General features: G+C 35.7%; 2 protein-coding genes across 6 annotated transcripts; both read right to left on the bottom strand.

Moving 5' to 3' along the window:
• Positions 1-4,083: 4,083 nt before the first annotated feature.
• LOC109005996 (translation initiation factor IF-2-like) lies at positions 4,084-12,403 on the bottom strand. 5 transcript variants are annotated; one of them, XM_035687507.1, is made up of 9 exons: positions 12,339-12,403; positions 11,829-12,161; positions 10,849-10,909; positions 9,509-9,638; positions 8,690-8,756; positions 7,968-8,310; positions 5,590-6,627; positions 4,937-5,086; positions 4,084-4,762 (listed from the first exon to the last, which is right to left on the bottom strand). In XM_035687507.1, exons 3-9 carry the CDS (start codon positions 10,873-10,875, stop codon positions 4,328-4,330), a joined length of 2,190 nt encoding a protein of 729 aa, XP_035543400.1. In that variant the 5' UTR covers positions 10,876-10,909; positions 11,829-12,161; positions 12,339-12,403; the 3' UTR covers positions 4,084-4,327. The 5 variants fall into 5 exon arrangements, with proteins under 5 accessions (XP_035543400.1, XP_035543402.1, XP_035543401.1 ...); XM_035687509.1 differs by having other exon boundaries at positions 7,968-8,295; XM_035687510.1 differs by having other exon boundaries at positions 4,598-4,725.
• A 4,515-nt stretch (positions 12,404-16,918) lies between these two features.
• LOC109020393 (V-type proton ATPase subunit E-like) lies at positions 16,919-19,913 on the bottom strand. The gene is made up of 6 exons (XM_019002843.2): positions 19,657-19,913; positions 19,388-19,488; positions 18,820-18,976; positions 17,850-18,046; positions 17,485-17,584; positions 16,919-17,200 (listed from the first exon to the last, which is right to left on the bottom strand). The coding sequence occupies exons 1-6, from the start codon at positions 19,756-19,758 to the stop codon at positions 17,165-17,167; spliced, it is 693 nt and encodes a 230-aa protein (XP_018858388.1). The 5' UTR covers positions 19,759-19,913; the 3' UTR covers positions 16,919-17,164.
• Positions 19,914-20,253: the final 340 nt, after the last annotated feature.

Below are 20,253 nucleotides of genomic sequence, written 5' to 3'. Positions count from 1 at the left end.
ATCATGAATAGGGCGTTTGCGAACGACAACATTATCATAATATTTTTTTACTTTTGAATTAAAAAAATATTTTTTTAATAATATTTTAATTTTATTTTATTTTTTTAAAATATTAAAAAATCTATATAAAAATTATTTAAATAAAATATATATTAAATAAGAAAAATTCTAAACATAAGCCCCACACCCTGCACACCCACTTAAAAATATGTGATTTTACTTTTTTATCTTCATATTTCATATTAAATTATAAGACTTATGTGTAGCACAACTCATTAAATAATACTACAGCTCCAGCAGGAGCCGCGGGAGCTGTAGCAGTACCCAAATGAATAATATGATCTTCTGCAATTAATATTGGTAGAGTTGAATCGACAAAACACCCTGAAACAGCGAAGCTCTCTCAAGTTTGGTCGCTAGCTAGCTGTGGTGCATGTGGGGACTTTAAAAAGAAGGTGCTACCCAATCATTACCTAATACCTTTTACATATTCTCAGCCCTCCTTTTTTAACCTTTTGACTCTCGAAGGTGCCGGAGAAACTGCTGTCATTGTCCAGTTCTCTGCTGAAATACTTTTTAATTTATTATAAAATAAATCTAATGATAAATTTATTCTCAACTTCAAATACTTCGACACAAAATCAGCCATGAAAAGTGCCGTTGTCGAAAAATTCTTTTTTCCTTAAAAAAAAAAGAAACAAAAACAAAAAAAGACTACTATAATTTATTGAGGAAGCCTAAAAAAGTTAAAACTCCCCTTATCTACAAAAAAAATCTATAAGAATTACATAATTATTTTAGAAAGTTTTAAGGCTTCTATTAAAATTTTCAATCTAACCCCATATCTTAAAAGAATTTGAGATTTTTTTTTATAACCTTAGAAGTTTGGCCTAATTTTTTGTTCGTCTAAAAAGAAGTTCCTAAATCAGTCAATGTATCACATCCACGAAGAAGCATTACCAATTGCGACCGATACAATCCTCTACATTGTTAGAGCCAGTAGTAATTGCCGTCAAGGAGAAAAACAAAGCCTCGCAGCTGGCTTCTAGTCATTATCTCATTATTTACATGAACAGTCTTGAAGTATGAAGATTTTTCCTTACAAAATTTAGATAAGACTCCACCCACAGGAACTTGGTGGGCGTCTGACCACCATGCTTTTGTTTTTACCTTTGCATGAACATTGGACTGTTTTCCGGACGGCTCTGGGCATGACCAACTGAATTATCTGATAGATGTTAGTGAAGTAATGGTTGGCGCAATGGCATCTTGATTTGTGTGAAGTTAGTATGGGCTATAAAATTTTAAAATATTAAAAGAGTAATGCGTGTTGAACCATCATGAGCTGCGAAAGTCCCTAGATTTGGCCGGGTTCGACAGCTGAAGGACTCCCAACAGTTCCTAGATTCCTGAAGAATTGGGTAGAATCCAAGGAGATGTGGTTGTGTAATTTTACACCTTTCAGTCTCTTTTAATTTTCTAAAAGGACTGAGATCATGCATTGGATTTAAAAATTGAAAGAAGAAATTAAAAGTCTGCATGCTACCTAAAATGGCAGTCCGACCATCTTATCGGAATGACTTCAACCACCTCCACCTTGCAGCAAGTTCACATCTGTTTTTCTTTTTTATTTAAAAAAAAAATAGATATGATTGAGGTTTTTTATTAATTCTCCAATAAAGAACTAATGTGTTGGCTTTTTAATAGAATGTGTAAATAAAGAATATTATTGATATCAAGATTATAAAGTCATATATATATATATATTCAATATGGTTTGAGGAAGTGATTGCAGGATGGTGAAACTTAACACTGATGGTAGCAATTTTGGTAATCCTGGGCCATTGAGAGCGGGGGCGTGATTCGTGATGATAGTGGTAGGTTTCTGGCGGGTTATTTTGTATTTTTGGATCTGGGTTCCAATAACTTTGTTGAAATGGTAGGTATTATCATCTTGGTTTTTCTTGGGTTGAGATTGAGATTGATTCTCAAATGCTTATCAACTGGATCATTAAGGACGCCTGTAATATCTGATATCTAGAGGATTTTTGGGATGAATTATATAATTATCTTAATTGCATGGAGTATAGAGTAAGTCATATTTTCAGAGAAGGTAATGTTATGACAGATTTTCTGGCTAAACAGAGAGCTGGGGGTTTAAATTCGGATTGGTCTAGTGATAGTTGAATGTTACCCATCAATTTAATAGATCTTCTTTGCATGGACAAAATTGATCTTCCTTATTTACGGATTTCTTAGTGTTGTTCCTGGTAAGTTGTTTGTGTTAATTTTACTTGTTTTGTTATTCTCATTTGCATTTGTGTTTTTTTGCAAGTTTTTATATCGTTTAGGATTGGTTCTCTTTGTATTTATTTTGTTTTACCTGGTATGCCTTTTAAGTTTGTACTGTGTCTGTTTGTTTTAGTATCTTTTGATGCTTGGGTTTTGGGTTTTTATGCTTATTTGTATTTTCCATGTGTCTCGTTGTAACTACAGTTTTCCTTCACAACAAGTGAGGGTTTTCAATAAAATTAGAATACGGTCATTTTCTTAAATAAATAAATAAATAAATAAATAATAATAATAATAATAATAATAATAATAATAATAATAATAATAATAATAACCTCTGGGTGGGGATGGTGGCCCCTTCTATAATAGTGTGATATGCAAATCCTGGTTTTGGCTTTGTTTTGAAATGCATGCACGAGTGGTACCTAAAATGAGTACTAGTGGGTAGAGAAAAGTGAAGTATACGAGTGGAAAGAGAAGCAAGATGCCATGGGAAAAAGAGAGTAAAAAGACAAACATAGTTGTGTGAGCTAAATTGCAGATGGTGAATCTGACAGGAGTCTGATATCTGAGTCTTTTTCAGGAAATTGAGAGAACAAGATGCACCTTTGTAGATCGAGTTGTTACATCGGGTGAGCTTCACAGCTAGGAATCTTCCTATTAAATATTCTTGCAGGCATTTCTTTGCATGAAGGACGAGAGCAGTACAAAGTATTCCTTGACTCCACGAAGCTGCCCGAATAGAGACAGACAGACAGACACCTCCTTGTTCATTGTTCATTACCTTTGATGGCTCTTCATAGTACTCTGCTTTTTTGTCCTGTCAATGTAAAAATATAAAACTATAACGTACAGCTTGTGTCGTATATAATGTGTAATGGGTAATTCTTTGAAACAAAGCTTTGGGAAGTATCGATCACTGTTGAATGATAGAATCTGCTGCATAATTGCATTATTTCAGTCGAGGAAATGGCTTCATCAAGCTCCAGTATCTGACTTTTCTTCAGTAGTAGTTGTACTGCATTATATCAGTAATTGGGACGTTTGGATGCTAGTGATGTTTTTGGATTTTCGAAAATTCTAAAATTCCCTTGCTAAGGACGCATGTAGTTGAAAAGAAATTCAGACGCCTACATAATTACATAATTAATTAATTAAATAAATGGGATATAGAGTGAACTTTATAATTTTTTTATTTCTGCATTTAGAGATGAAAAGTTAATATTTTTATGCATTGTAAGAGTTATTTCCTATATATGATTGAGAATAAAGTACTCGCAAATGCAATGCAAGGTACGTGAATCCATTCTGTATGCATGATAGCAATTCAAGGTCTCGCAGAGTAATATTTTAATAGAATAATATTAGGCACAAGCTCCATATAGATAAGTCCCGCGTAGGCCAGAACTTTGTAGAAATCATTTCTCATTTTCATACTTAGACAAGCTCGAACCAATCCATAAACCCGAAATATCGTCCCCTGAAGGCTAAAATGGTGTACAAATCTCTTAACCACCAGTGGTTTGGTTGTCAATTACGGTGGCCTCGAGTCTTGACTATCACGTCCACACCTTGTGTTGAGGATAAGCTATACGTGTAAGTGCATGCCTTTCGAATGCATATGCTTAGATAATATCATTTACCTGTTGGATGAATGATCTTTGATCAATTATTTTCTCGAGAAGCAAGAGTTTTATTAACGGAAGACTAGGCAAAGCCCAAGTACACTGGATTTTTTAGCAAATATTATAAGAGAAAACCACCTTCTCATAGGCAATTAAAATTGTAAAGAAGCAATCAATAAATTCCTCTCTTCATGTTATGATCCAATAATCACCAATTTCTAAAGTTGCGTATAATTACGAATACTTTTATTCTACTATGCCTTCAAAATTGTCCTATACTAATAATTATTGGTTGCCGCTACAAAATGGATACAATATTTGGGCAAAATCATCTGTTGCAGTAGCAAGTCCAGGAAGATAAATGGAGTCAAAACCCAACTCAATGAACATGTTACTAGCAAAAAGCACTATCAACACTCGATTCGAACTGCACCACTCTCAGAGGAAATGAACTTGGGCTTCCTCACAATTTGCTCCAAGCACTGGATGATGTCTCCAATTTGAAGATCATCCCAATCACCAATCACAAGTCCACACTCGTTTCCTTTTCTCACCGACTCCACGTCCTGCTTCTCCCGCTTAAGAGATGCACAGGATCCTTCAAATACTACTTCCCCACTCCTCAAAAGCCTCAAGGTTGATGATTTTGAGACACAGCCATCAATAACCCGGCAACCAGCAATTTTCACATCATCTCCCTTTGACTTGCTCCTTCCTTTGAGCTCAAATATATTCAGCACCTCGGCCTCCCCAGCAACCTGGGACTCATAAGTCCCAGGGGCCTTATCCACAATCAAACTGCCAATTTCTTCCAAAAGGTGATAAATCACACAGTGCAGCACTATCTACAGTCAACAAAAGAAATGACGAACATAATAACGTTTTTCAAGCTTTGAATGCTAGGTCTTTTGTTTTTAGTTGTGACTACAAATAACATCATATTATAACCCTATCTTGGGTCATTAAATAAATTTCACATTCTCGTAAGAGGATTAAGATCGATAGCAAGAGGTCAGTACCTTTATACTGGCTTGAGATGCTGCCAGACCGATAGAACTGGATGGACCCTTTACATTGAACCCAACTATACATGCACCACACGCTTTTGCAAGTTCCACATCAGATTGAGAAATAGGCCCAACACCAACATGGACAACATTCACAAAAACCTGATAATCAAATTGAAGAACGCATGAATTATAATGACTGAAGCAGTGGGTTACTAGATAATACTTTCTGGTAGCAACTCGAATGTTTTACTAAAGAATAATTATATTTGAAGGCCTTTACTAAAAGTAGCAGCTGCGCCTAGACTGTGGTAAGTGGGTGGAGATGTGGGAGTATAGGTTCAAAACTTATGTAGCAATTAGCATTATAATAATAATCATTTGGGGCAAAAAATATAAGCTGCACCTTTTATTATATTATGGTATACTTTAGAGTACTAATTAGCATTTCAAACTTGAGTATATTTCTGAAAGGACCAGGTTTAACATATGAAGAAACAGATAGACTACTGCTTGCCAAGGGAGAAAAAAAAGATTAACATTAATGCTTATCATATTGTGAGGAAGACTGGAAATCATCAGAAGTTAAGCAACAAGTAATTATTGTCGAGAACTACAAAGAAAGCACAAATTCAAGATATATGAATATAATGATCTTTTCATACCTGAGGACTATTTAAAGTCCTCAATGCATCTGTGACAGCTTGGACGGTGCCCTGAACATCTGCTTTTACTATTATTGGCATTTCAACCCTCTTAGACACCTCATCTGATGGTTCCAAAGTTTCTGTTGCCCCCTCACTGATCTTTCTAAGCCTATCTTTCTCAAATTTCTTTTTCCTCCCCTCACTAAGCATTCTAGCTCGCTCCTCAGATTCCACAACTATAATATCATCGCCAGCCATTGGGAGCCCCTTCAGCCCTTCAATTTCGACAGGCATTGTAGGCGTTGCCTTTTCTGTCAACTTCCCCACCATATCCCTAATAGCCCTTATTCTACCCCACTCTGAGCCCACAACCACATGCTGCCCACAAACCAATGTCCCTGCCTTCACTATTGCAGTAGCCAATGGGCCCCGTCCCCTGTCAAGTCTTGCCTCCACCACATAAGCTTGAGCAGGCCCATCAATTCGTGCTTTCAGATCCATCATTTCAGCCTGGAGAAGCAAAGCCTCCTCCAAGCTATCCAATCCAGTCTTCTTTATTGCAGAAACTTGAACCACCTGAACATCCCCACCCATCTCCTCTAGTAGTAAGCCCTCCGAAGCAAGCTGGAGTTTTACCCTTTCTGGTTCAGCAGCTGGTTTATCACATTTATTAATAGCAACAACAATTGAGACATTTGCTGCTTTTGCATGAGCCATGGCTTCAAGAGTTTGGGGCATCACCCCATCATCAGCAGCTACAACTAGAACTACTATATCTGTGACTGCTGCACCTCTTGCTCGCATTGCACTGAATGCAGCATGACCAGGTGTGTCCAGAAATGTGATCGATGCTCCTGATTGCATACCCACAACAAAAGCACCAAGATGCTGTGTTATGCCTCCAGCTTCCTTCGCTGCAACAGATGTTTGACGTAGAGCATCCAAAAGAGAAGTTTTACCATGATCAACATGACCCATAACTGTTACAACTGCAGGCCTGGGTAAAATTTCTGCACCTTCATTGGAGTGTAGCCTCCTAACGTTGATTCCAACTTCCTGAAGTAAGTAACAACCTCACATTAAATCCCCAAAGTTTCAAGAGCAACTAAATTCATATAATGTGTACCATATGGATTGAAGAAAAACAGCTAAGAAGCAGTAAAGTAGAAAATTGTAATAGCAAGTACCAACAGTAGTTGTGATGGTAGAAGTAGTAACCAGATGGTGTATTCGGAGAGAAATGAAAATGGGAATCTTGAGACCGTGAATGGATGATGGAGGAGCTCCAAATTTTACTTTTCAACACTCTCTTCTTTGGATAGCTTCTATAGATTTCAATGGGGTTAATTTCCATAATTTTCTTGCATCTTCTTTTCTTTCTAGATAGGAATCTCTCTTTATATGCATCATGGATTGCGCCTATTGCACTTTATAATGAAGTTAATATTACTTGGAAAAAAAAAGTGATGGTAAAAAAAAAAAAATTGATGGTATAAGCTAGGGAGATGGTTTGGGACAATGGTACGACTCTCCAGCTACCAAATGTAGGTGCATGGATTTAATCTCTTTTTTTTAATGACATGGAACCTCACTAGGGTAGGTAGGCCCTTCAGACCCATCCCTAGAGAGTAAATCCAGAATACACCTCTCTAGCCAGAACCATATATCAAGTAATTCAAAAGAACTATTACAAAATTGAAAACGAGATGTCCAAGTCTATAACTCTTCCACAGCCCAACTTTGGACCACAAGCCCAGACCCTGATGGTAATCCTTGAGAGCATCTACTTCATGAGGAAAAAAATATGCTCGAGGTTAGGACCTTATCAAGATCTCCCCCCAAAACCCTAGCCTGGCAGGACCAAAACTGGGTAGTGCAGTTTTTTTTTTTAAAGTAAAAATAAACTGGGAAGTGCAGTTATTATATTCTGCATGTTAACATGCTCATGCTCATTCAATTTATAGTTCCAGCATGCTACAAATGGAAAATGCCTCATTGTCACTGAAAGGGGTAGATTAAGAAATTAAGATCCAAGAACAGGCTCATATAGATCTGATAACTCCTATCAATTTATTCAACAGGCTATTCTTTTCCATGAAGTTAATTTTTGCCCCACCACAGACGCAAGGTTCATTCAAGTTAATCAAAGATCCTCCAGGCACACATTATAAGATGCTGAAATCAATTCTGACCATGTGCATAATATAAATCAAATATGCAAGCGCACAACTAACCATAGTTTTATGACAGTATAAACTAAAATCTACATTCCATTCTTGCTGGAGATGAGCAGTAAATACATTTCAGTCAGTAAATAAACCTAATTTTTCCAAATGTCATCCAATTTGGTGTTACGTGTAACAGGAGAGATGATATATGACTAAGAAGGGAGATACCATTGCTACCAGCTCGGCAATATCAATGCTGAGAGGGTCAAACTCAGAGTCAACCTTTTCCCCAACATTTACAAGAATATCCTGCAGAGTGGATATTGACTCACCGGCACGCTTGGCAAGCTCAATAATTGTCATGCCTTCAAATATGTCAATTGTTTTATCTACCAAGGATTTTGTGGTTCTTTTGAGTTTAGGAGGCACATAAGGAGCTTCAACAGGTGGCTCAGTCCTGATTCTTTTCACAAACTTCCCTTTCTTGGGAATCTTTTTATTTGAACTATTTTCATGAACTAGCTCATTATTTGTCCTTCTAGCCCAAAGCTCCGAACTGGCATGAAAACACCTATGCAAGATGTAAGAACAAATTATGTAGAAAGTCCAGGACGATAAAAATTAGACTCAAAGTTCTTCATTCCAGACATGTTCTTCTCTGAGCATCATAAATATTGGCCACAACATATTTAAGCACCCTCATCATCCTCTTAATTTCAGTCATGTATGGATTACATGCATATTTGACTTTTTACACAACATATCTTATCCCCCCCCGCGGCGGGGGGAGACTTTACCAATACCTGAAGACAGATGAGCAAAAAAAAAACTACTGCAACCTGTAGCTTTGGAAATCTAGAAAAGAGCATAACAAAGGCAGTAGTCAAAAGCAGCTAACCAAGACCCAGATAAACAAGTGCAAAGCCCAGAAAAGAAAATAGACCATTTACCTTGTAAGGGGTAATACTACTTGAACCTTGTGATGGGCCAATCCCGACACTGAGCTGAAAGAGAACTCTGCAGAACAAAAAAGTATGGGATGATAGCTTGAGGTGGTAAAATTAATTCGACAAAAGACTAATCCATTTCCATTAGACTACCTCCAATGGATAACAAATAGGGTCTTAAAAATAAGAATAAAAAAGTCTTTGTCAGTAGTCTTTTTGTGTTTTTTTTTAATAAATACATCATAAAACAAAACTTCCATATTAAGCAATATATTTTCTTTCATCCTCTATCGATTCATTGTCATTTTATTCTGAATTATCCATTTTCCCCATATATAAAATGACGTTAAGAATCAATCAAAGGGCATACAAAAATAAATAAAACCACAACATACAAAACCAAGCATTTAATTTTTTTTATTAGTAAAAATTTTCTTAATAAAAGAATAAGCATAGCTCAAGTACATGGACATATACAAGAGGAAATACCTAACTAGGGAGAAGAAAGAGATACAAGAAAATCATGAAAATTAAGCCCATTACAATCAATAGCTAAATTTTTTATTTAACCAAGGGATCTAGGCTTATCCAAGAAAAAAGAAGTGTAAACCAAGTACATGGGCCAACTTCCATATGCTGATATCTGGAAGTTGTTTGCCAATAAAACAAATGGCCGATCAACTAGTACATGCGGCACTTAAAAGGAGCAATTACTCAAAATAAACCACAAATCGCCCAAAGTAGTTAGGAGAACCTTCCCTGGTTGGACTGAACAACAACAGTACTAAAAGCTATAAAATCATGCATAAAATTTAGGAATACCTGATATGCATCTTACTGAAGCAGGGGTTAATTCTTTTACTGCATCCTCAAGAGAAGATGAAAAGAATGACTGAGCTGCAGGTCTTGGTGGTACAGAATTCAACACTCTTGTAAAACCAGAGCGTATACCCTGCACAAAATGAAGTTATATTGGTTGAAATAAGGACGACAATGACTCAAGGAATTGGAATGTTCAAATGAACTATAATGGATCACAAAGGGCAAAAGTTTAGCTGCATGGAAATGGGAGCCTTCTCATCATACAAAGTGAATGCAAAACGATGGACCAGGAACACAGCAAAAACCAGGTGCTTAGTCCATAACAACCATCCATCTATCAATACATTTAACAGCCACCCATCTCATCTCATCTCATCTCATCTCGTCTCGTCTCGTCTCGTCTTCTTCCCAAACGTCACTCAAACACAAACACTTTTCAATTTTAAAGATTCAACTTTTTCATCTAATCATTACCTAATCATTACAACTTTCTCAAACTTCCAAACAAAACACAAAAAACAATTCAACTTTTTCAAATTCCAAAACAAAAATAATTTTAAAAAATTATATTCTAAAAATATTTTAATTTTATAATATTTTTATTCAACTTTTTCTCTCTCCTTTGCCAAAACCCATTTCAATACTACTCACATATTTCTCATCTAATCTCATCTCATCTCATTCTCCAAATAAGGCCTTAATCATTTAACCATTACTATAGCACCACATCATATCTGGACCCAAACTCCCCTTTCATGACTTGGGCCTTATGCATAGAATTTATAGCTTCAGATGCAAAATAGAGATAGAGGTCAAACTAGACCACTGTTGTACCATGAAAAATTCTCATTTGTCATGAAAACTTAAAGCAATGGTAAATGATAAATTTAATCATTTAACCATTATTAACAACCAAAACGCAGCAGAACTGGACAATAAACAAAATAGTGCTCCAAAGTCAACTAGCTCCAATGTAAGCGTGCACCAAAACTACCAACATTTCAACAGTTGAATGCAATACCATGCACCAAATTTAAGCACTACTGCACAGATTTCGCAAGGAATTAACATGATGTATATTTTGACTAGTGAGCATGCTCCTCCAAAGATTCTGCACTCAATATTGTGGTCTACAGAAAAGAAACAATTAATACTTTGCAAGATTAAATACTTACAAGATTTAAATGTGATATTGGCCCAAGGTTCTAATATACTAAGAGAGTGCAGTGCAATCAGTTAGTCATTTTTACATTGGTTAGTAAAATTCAAAATAAAATAAAATAAAAACATGATTGCAAAGAGGAATCGGATTGGATACATATCGATACCTAGCATCTTACCTTTTTGGTAAAAGCTCTCAAAGCCATTCATAAGCACATCAAACTCTGAACAGTTGGAGAACTAGGGATTGAGGGAAGCACAAAAATTAATAATCAGCTCAGAGCTATAGTAGCTACAGAATCACTTACAATTAACCATAACCACAAAGATATTGTACCAACAACGTGATACTGAAAGCAACCAACTTTATTTCATTCCATGTTCACATTCGCATATAAACAAAATTTAATATTAACACACGAAAACAAACCTATCCCAGATCAATGTCTGATCATAAATCCCAACACTGGGTCAAGTGGTTAAGAACTTAAATCCGAATTAAATAGATTGTTTAGCAGTAGCCATCTTCTTCAGTAAAATTAAACTGAATACATAATCTATAATAGCTTTTTCTTTTATAAGTACATAATCTACAATAGCATTGATCTTCCAGCTATCATTTTTCCATGATGCATGATCCCACGGGCAAGTTTTTACAAAATATGAAATAAAAAATCATGGAAATTAATCAACCTAAGTGAACTAAAAGACTTTTCTCGAAATGAAACTTCTATTTGCAAGGATGACATGGCATAAACTTGATTTGCAAGAAAAATTTAAAAATTTAGATCTAACAATCAAATCTTGCCACGAGAATGTTTGGATGGTTTGTCCTTCCCACTGACTTGCCAGTAGAAGTGGTCGTAAGTCTGTTTAGTTTGATAAACATGGATTTGTGTATGACTCAGCCTTCAAGTACCATGGGGGTTCGGCCACCTTACTTACCAAAACAACGCCAACCCAATCCGCAACAGCTCGTAAAAAAACCGCAACCTCCGTAATCCAAAGTTATGTGTTTCGGGCAAGACTTTCCCTTGCCAAGTCCGGGCCTTCCAGCCCCTTGAAATGGGCATTATAAATTTCCATTCTTTCGTATAATTCCTTACCCATCATGTATAAACATGAATCAAGCAATTAAGTTAAGCAAATATAAAATTACCTTAGTTTTGCTAAGGGTACCGACCCTAGTGGCCTAGCTCCTAGCCACAGAGAGCTCTCCGGAATTTCTTCCCCGGCGTATAAAGAGTTAGGTCTGCTAATGGCGAGGGTTGGTGGCGGTGACACAAGGCCGAATAGAATGTTGTGGCCCTGTGTTTATGAAAGCGTCGAGTGGACTGTGGAGGCAGGAGAACGGGAGAGTGACGACTGACGAGCCGTGGAGAAAGAGTGTTTTTTTCCAGTTTCTTCTCGAGTGAACGATGTCGTTTTCAGTGTACCTTTGAACTTTTTGGCTTCACCGGCTATTAGGATTTCCTTCAGTGAATACACCCCCCTAGATCGTAAAATTATGAGAACGGTTAGACATCAGCCGCACTCTTAATACTATAATTTTTTTTTTTTAACTCAATAACACTGAGTGTGTTGAGGTTTAAATCAATAGTAAGCTGATGTAAATAAATATGGTTTGTACAATATCTAGAACTTCACTAAACAGGAAAACTTTTTTAACCTTTTAAACAGAAGATGATTTTTTTGGGGCTTCCTTCCATTGGCGTCGAGTGCAGATGGGGGAGGGAGAGGGAGAGAAAGAAGGAGAGGGGGAGATAGGGTGTATGCGATTGCAATTTCTCTTTTTTTTGAATGCCTACGTGGCATTTGCTTATTGACCGGTGTGAAAAATAGTTTCACACCCATCCGGCCTAAAGGTTTTTCCCTTTTTGTTTGGTCGATTTTGCATGGGTGACTTAATTTTGAACTTTTTTATTGATTGATTGTTTTTTCTGTCGTAAATAAATACATTTTTTTAGCCTAAATATAAGTTTTAGAGTGCAAAACTTTATTTTAGATCAAAATATCATGCATATAACTAGATAAATGCTAAAAAAAATTAGCCAAATACACTAATTAGTTGAGTTAAAACATGCATATAATAATACCTAAAAAACCTATTAAAAATGCATATAACAACATTTTTAAGGACTAAAAGCCTAAAACAAGCATATAAGTTATAATTAAATTGCATGAATATATCATCTAATTAATAAGATCTGTATAATGTGCTAATATGCGCTATATACTACATATGATAGGTTCGATAAATATTATCTGTATGCACTAAGTCACAACAACACACATATAAGGATGAATAATAATATGTTTATAACTTAATATTAATATTCATATATAAGAGTAAGTTTCTATTAAAACAGAATAAGTAATAAAATTAAAATTTCATGCCATAATTATTAATTTTATAATATGTATAATATATAGCATATAATATATACAATATAAAAAATTAAGATATATACATAATATAATCTAGAGGTGTTCAACTGGATCTGGATCCGGATATCCGGCCATAACCGGATCCGGATCCGGGTGCTAAAATCCGGACAGTTATCCGTCCAGATTAATCCGGATTTAATCCGGGCGGATAACCGGATTCAATCCGGATATCCGGATTGTAACCGAATATCCGGATTTAATCTGGATCCAGGTAATAACCGGATTTAATCCGGGTTTAATTTTTTATTTTTTTTGAAAAAGACTTTAAAACTTAAAAAAATGTTTTTATAGCACTTGGTTTTTTTTTTTAAAAATTCTGTTAATAAATTCACAAACAAAATCAATAAAAATACAAAATAAATAATATTATTGTTACATCACAATGCAAAACATAAATTTACAAAAAATAAAATAAATAATAATAATACATCACAACTAATTAACTAAAATATAAATTTACAAAGAACAAAAAAAATAATAATACATCACAACTAATTAAACAAAAACATAAATTTACAAAGAACAAAAAAAATAATAATACATCACAACTAATTAAACTAAAACATAAATTTACAAAGAACAAAAAAAATAATAATACATCACAACTAATTAAACTAAAACATAAATTTATAAAGAACAAAAGAAATAAATTTACAAAGATCAAAATTTATTAGTCTTCACATCTTGAAACTCCAAACAACATGATCTTGAAACATAAACAACATGATCTTCTACTCTCTCTTTCATCTCGTTGAGAGACTGTTGGAATTCTGGATTTCTGCAATCAATAGAATGACAATTACTGTAATCTCCCAAACTAAACATCAACCACATTTTAAAGAAGACAGTACAAACAAAATGGTGATGCAAGGAAAAAAAAAAAAACTAGTTTTCTTTAGCTTCAAAATAGGCAGTTCCTACAGATGCCCTATTATAAAAATTAGTTCAAAATTAGCTTACTATATATGCAGTTTCTTTTATTGAATTAGCTGTCTAGTCCCTGCAGTAGATAACAGTTGTAATCATCAATATCATTTGCCACCCATGATATTTTCATACATGTACAAATAAATGAAAATGTAGAGGACTACACAAATTACTACAGTTACATGTACAAGGGACTACGGCCTTTTATTATCAACTGCATCACAAGACACACCTTCAATAGTCTAACTAGATTCATTCTCACCTTGCAACAAAGCAACAGAAAACAAATCAATGCAACATGGACCCAACACATAACTACACAGGCAAGCAATAGAACAAAGTTCAATATTTTCCTTGCTGTTCTTTCTTCCCCTGTTTTATTCTCCTCACTGAAATTATTATAATGTTCCCTCTACAAAAAGAGCCAACATAATTGCATATTTTAAACTCTCTAAGCTTATGGATATTTATGGATATTTGGATTACTCTCTAGATGTATCCAAGTGTCTTTGTAACACTTGGTGGATACATAAGAAAAAATTGGTGTATGTCCCTAAATAATAAGCAAGGTAAAAAATAAAACAGATATTATGGCAGCAACAAGTGAATATATGCAGGCATTATGTATAAAATGAGCTGCTATGGGAACCAAATGCACATAATGCCACAAATGCTTTTGGCATTCTCTCTTGCTCATAGACATGACGTTTGCAGATCATCAAACACAATCTATCCACTGCATATTTTCATGTTCTTCAGTGGTGAAATCAGTTTTTGACAGATCTCATAGCCTTATTTCTCAAGTTTTAGAGGCCCAAAAGGTAGTAGAAACATTGCACTTTCATTTATGGATATTGTTAAGTTTCAAAACGACAAATTTATGCAAAAAGTGCAGACCTAAAGGAAATGAATTGATCTGTGGCACAACAAATCCACCGTCCAACACCAAGGTTTAGCCAATATTCAATTTTCTTTTTTATTAAAAGCACGGCTGATGAAAAAGGGTTTAAGAATATTAAATCTAAAAAATCTTGAGAATGCATATTTAGAGATTAAAATATTAATTTAAAAATTAGAAGAAAATACCTATAATATATGATGAACACTGATCAGATCATAAATTATAACAATTTAAGAAAAGGAAAAATAGTTGAAAATTTTCCAAACTCAAGTTGCTCGATGAGGATATATAGTCATTCAGATTAATAAACCAAAAAAAAAAATTGATCAGATGGGCATATTTAGAGATTAATTTTATATATAAAAAATATATATAAAGATGTAAACAAAATGTAAACAAAAAATGAACGAGAAAAAAAAAAAAAAAAAAAGGAAAGGAGTAGAAAAAATTTACCAAACTCAAGCTGCTGAACGAGGATAGTCATCCCGAATCAAAACAAAACCACACAACCTCAACAAAACGAAAGAAAAAGGCAGAAAACCTAACACATGTTATGAAGAGTTTGAGTTGTAGTTGCATTGTGAGTTTGATAAATGGTCGGAGAGTCCAAAGAAAACCCTAAGTATAAAGAAAGGTACCTTAAGAGCTTAGAGAGAGAGAGAGCCTTCGATGGTAGCTTCCGCGTGTCTCACCCAGATGCGCGAAGCTTGGAGAAGACGAGAGCTGCAAACCTAAGTGAGAGAGAAGCGGATTCGAGAACAGGGGGGGGAGAAGCGGATTCGAGAAAGAAGGAGATGCGGTTTTTTCATTTTAAAGGACCCGGTTACGGATAACCGGGTCACATAACCGAATCCTTAACCGGATCCGGAATATTTTAACCGCCCGGGTGTAATCCGGGCGGATAACCGCCCGGATGCACCCGGATTTCCGGGTTTCGGACCGGATCCGGAAAAAACCGGACCGGTTGAACACCCTTATATAATTCTATTTGGTTCGGTTCAATTTGATCTCCAAAACATGAAAATAAGGACCGAACCAGTTTTCATGAATTTTAAGTCGAAGAAATTGATATCGACTAAACCAGTCATTGAACCAAACCAAACCAATCGATTCTTATATTATTATTTCAACCATAGGATGCTCTTGGAGCGCTTCCCCCTTATCTTTTTAGTGGGGAAGCAGAGTGTTAGTCATCCTGATGGAACAGATACTAGACGGGGATAACGATCACAAATCACAGTTTGGTTATGAAGATGAGATGAAACTAATCTATATAATTATTACAATTTTTTTAAATTTTCACACAAGATATAATAAACACTTTAATTTTTCAAAATTTTAAAATAAAAATAATATTTTATTCAAATTTTAATTTTTATCTAACTTGTAACCAAACGAGGCCTCAAAATTCACATACAGAGCAACGGCAATATTTTTCTATGACGAGGAATCCGACCATGCAAACACAGCCTGTCTTCACTTTATTTAACTCCATATGCGTATAATGTATCCCATCATGTTAATTTTATTTCGAAAGCTAACAAGTTCAGAGATAGATCATTTTGTTGTTGGACCATTTCTTAGACAGGCTTTTTCATTGGAGGGAGAGGAGGAGCAGAAGCAGAGTCCGCGACCATAACAGGATAAAAATCGCGAATTATAGCTATTACCTTAGAGCAGCCACTAAAGCCATTAATCTTCCTCCCAAAGAGTAGTATTAATTGATTAATTGGCCACATCACTGCAAAATGTGAACCATGCTTACACACACTTCTGGAAAATTCATTTCTTCTGGGTAAAAAATCTAAATCAGGTACCTCATAACATCATTCAACTAGATTTTACAAGGGGTCGAGGGCATCGGACAAATCGCATTCATAAAGCCACATAGAACCATGCCAAGTTTGCATAGAAGCATTGGCAGAACGGTTGTATGGTACAAACCATTCAGCGCATAGAGGTGGACAAATAACAGCGATGCTAAAGCCGGTAGCTTTTATTAGGGTTATGACTAAGAATAATAAGGTACTGTTCCATGCCCCAAAACGATATAAGCACCAAACTGAAAACATCTACACTAACTTTAGTACATAAAGTTTTTCGGCAAACTAGAGAAAGAAAATACAGAAAGAAAGCAATTGGACAATAGATCTTATAGTTGAAAACCAATCTTAGGAGTTGAATAATTTAGGGCCAAGAAAACAATACAATTTAACCCATCAGGCCACAACCTGACCACATAGCCACTTGCGGATCTGCAACAAGAAAAATATAAACTTTGTTAAATTGCAGTCTCACCGTGCACTGTTATCATTCTAACTCTGAAGAATATAGGTACTGCAGAAAGTCTCGGATGAGATGCTCGCATTTTAATGACAATGTGTAATAACTTAAGTGAAGAAAATACTCATCATTGGTAATGATCCACAGTAAAAATAATTGACTACCAATAAAAAAAACAAATGCATTAATGTAAGTATGTCTATGTATGCATTTATGCAAGGCAAGTATACATATCCACAGTTTAAACCGGAAATACCTCTGGAAGCTTATTACGGAATACAACATCCAACCGTGCATCAAGGGTGTTCTCAAAGACAATCTTCCCATCTCGAGAAGCTAACACTACACCTCCAGAGCTGAACAACAATAAAAGTGGTCAGAAGGCTTTTCCATCAACATATATTGTATAATAAAGAGAAAGAGACTGTTTGAGACATGAGATGTTTTTCCTGATATATATTGGGAACATAATATGTTAGCAAGTCAATTTCAATAACTTGGTACAACTCAGCTGGACACTTTACAAAGCCCCAAACATCCTACATGAAAAATAATTGGCAAAAAAGAATAACAAATTGAATCACGCAACTTTTAGTGTATCAATGAAAATGCAAAACTTACCAGGAAGAAACATGTGAATTATGATGGCTAGGAGCGGGTGGAAGAAAGATCTTGTTGTCGACTATGATCTCAGGTGCATGAACATTTGCTTTCTCAGAGTATTCCTGCACTGCAGAATCCAGTACAGACTGCACCAAGTGAAGATCATTTTCGCGACAACGCAGTAAGACAGCAGGCTCTTTTAGCCTGAGCAAACTCTGCAACACAGAATCATTCTCTTAGCAGCAAGATCAGTAATCCCAGCTACTGCTTATAGCTAATCTCCTGACAAAATTTTCTCAAACTCGTAGCAATTATAACTCTTTTCAGCATCCATTGAAGATAATATGGATTCAATTCTCTTGTAGCATAAACAGCCACAATCCATTTAAGAATAGATACAAAACCATCACCAAATATGATTCTGAAAACTCAAGCGACCATCACAGATGATAGTAATTCCAGTTTACGCTTTTCAACAGTTCTTGGAGTTGATAGGGGAAGTGTTTAATCTACTTGCACAACTAATTATTCCTCAAAGATAGGGAAAGAGTTTATACGCATATACTTTTTTTTTTATTGGCACCGGATGCCCAAGAACAAAGTCCCGACTAATCCCAACGGTGCATAAGCCCTCAACAACGAGTCCACAAGTGCATATCGCGTAATTCAAGGGGAAGTTCCCCTAGTTCGATGGCCCCTAGAAATTGTTTGCACTAAAGAGGATTCAAACTGTAGACCTGGAGGGAGCATACCACCAAGACCAAAGCCTTTACCACTTGAGCCAACCCCTAGGGGTTTATATGCATATACTAAATGTATTGTCTGATAATCTATTTCTCTAGTCAGGAAATAATCTAATTTACTCTAACCTATTTAGAGACAAAAACTACCCAAGAACTGTGAAAAAACCTAAAGGATTTATACATGTTAATGCAAGTAGATAGAAATGGTATGCAGGACACAAATTCAGGATGTTGGGTTTGCTGACCTGAACAATCAGATCTTTCAGAAGCCTTTTATATACATGGTGGTCATAGCTCACGTTCAAAAGCTCCTCTGATGCCGCCTCTTTCATGGAATTAACTACATCATCTTGAGCCTGAAGAACCTTTATCCGAGAAGCGTTAAGCTGCATTGAGTACTCGCTGAAACACACCAACATAACAACTAATTACCAACTAACAGCACTCCTATCTCGATAATTTTCTTTCAAAAAAGAACTAATTTCCAAAAGCTTTTTTCCAGAAAAGTCCAATTCCTATAATTGTGGCAAAAAAAACCTTGTTAAAAATTGCATTCCCAACCATTCGTTACAATCATAACAAAGCCAAACAGAACCACATTAATACCGCTAACCCAACTAACAGCACTCCTATCTCGATAATTTTGTTTCAAAAAAGAACTAATTTCCACAAGCTTTTTTTCCAGCAAAATTCAATTCCTATAATTGTGGCAGTTGAAATTCGATTTAAAACCTATCCTGACAACAAAAGGAGAGGAAATAAAGTAGTTGCACGAATGAAATGAGAAGTCAAAAACGAATTCCAAAAAATTACATCTTCTTTCGAACTTCAACTTGCTTCTCTTTCCGCTCATACTCTTGCCTGATCTTTTTCTTTTCTGCCTCAACAAGTTGCAACTTCTCGATATTGAATTCCTGCCACCAACAAGAAACGATCACTTACAAAATCCTTTCTACAGTACATACATATACGTTAAAAAATACAGTATGTAAGAAACAAAGTGAGGCTGAAATCCAAGAAAATTCAAAATATTGGGATTGAAAAACCCGAAGGCAGTGGAAATAGAGAGAATTTGGGCGTACTTCTTCGGCGGAGACAGAGATCTCGTTGGCCTTCTCCTCGGCTTCCTGGAGGATGAACCTGACCATCTGCTGGATCTGCTTGGACACATCGGCGTCGTTCATTTTTGCTGGTATCGGAAATCTGAATCGAAGAGGAAGATTGGAGAGTGTTTTGGGAGCGGTGTTTGGGGAGCTTCCTCGATCTTGATTGGGGGACTACACGACGAGAGAACCGTGTCTCATATATATAGACACGCATACACGTCGGTTCTTCTGGCGAAAAATAAAACATTCTCGGTATTTTTTTATTTATAAAAACGACACTCCCTATTATATAATGCGGCCTGAAAACCGATATTATCGGTTCGGTTTCTCAGGAAACCGAAACCGACCGACAGCCATGATTTATGGACAAAAACCGCTCGAAACCGACTGGTGTTAGAGCATTGGCAATGGCCTAGCCATTGTCAAAGCCAAGTGTAAATTTTACCTTTTTTTATCACAAAATTCCTACATTGAACTAGCTATAGCCATATATTTTAGTTTTGAGCTACAGTAACTTTCCCCACCTAGCTATATTTGGCTATACACTATTGAAGGACCAAATGAGTTTTTTAT

The sequence above is a fragment of the Juglans regia genome, chromosome 2 (genome assembly GCF_001411555.2).
Source record: "Juglans regia cultivar Chandler chromosome 2, Walnut 2.0, whole genome shotgun sequence".
In the NCBI taxonomy this organism is placed as follows: domain Eukaryota; kingdom Viridiplantae; phylum Streptophyta; class Magnoliopsida; order Fagales; family Juglandaceae; genus Juglans; species Juglans regia.
Note: the sequence above shows the minus strand (reverse complement) of the source record. Positions and strands in the feature narration are given on the sequence as shown.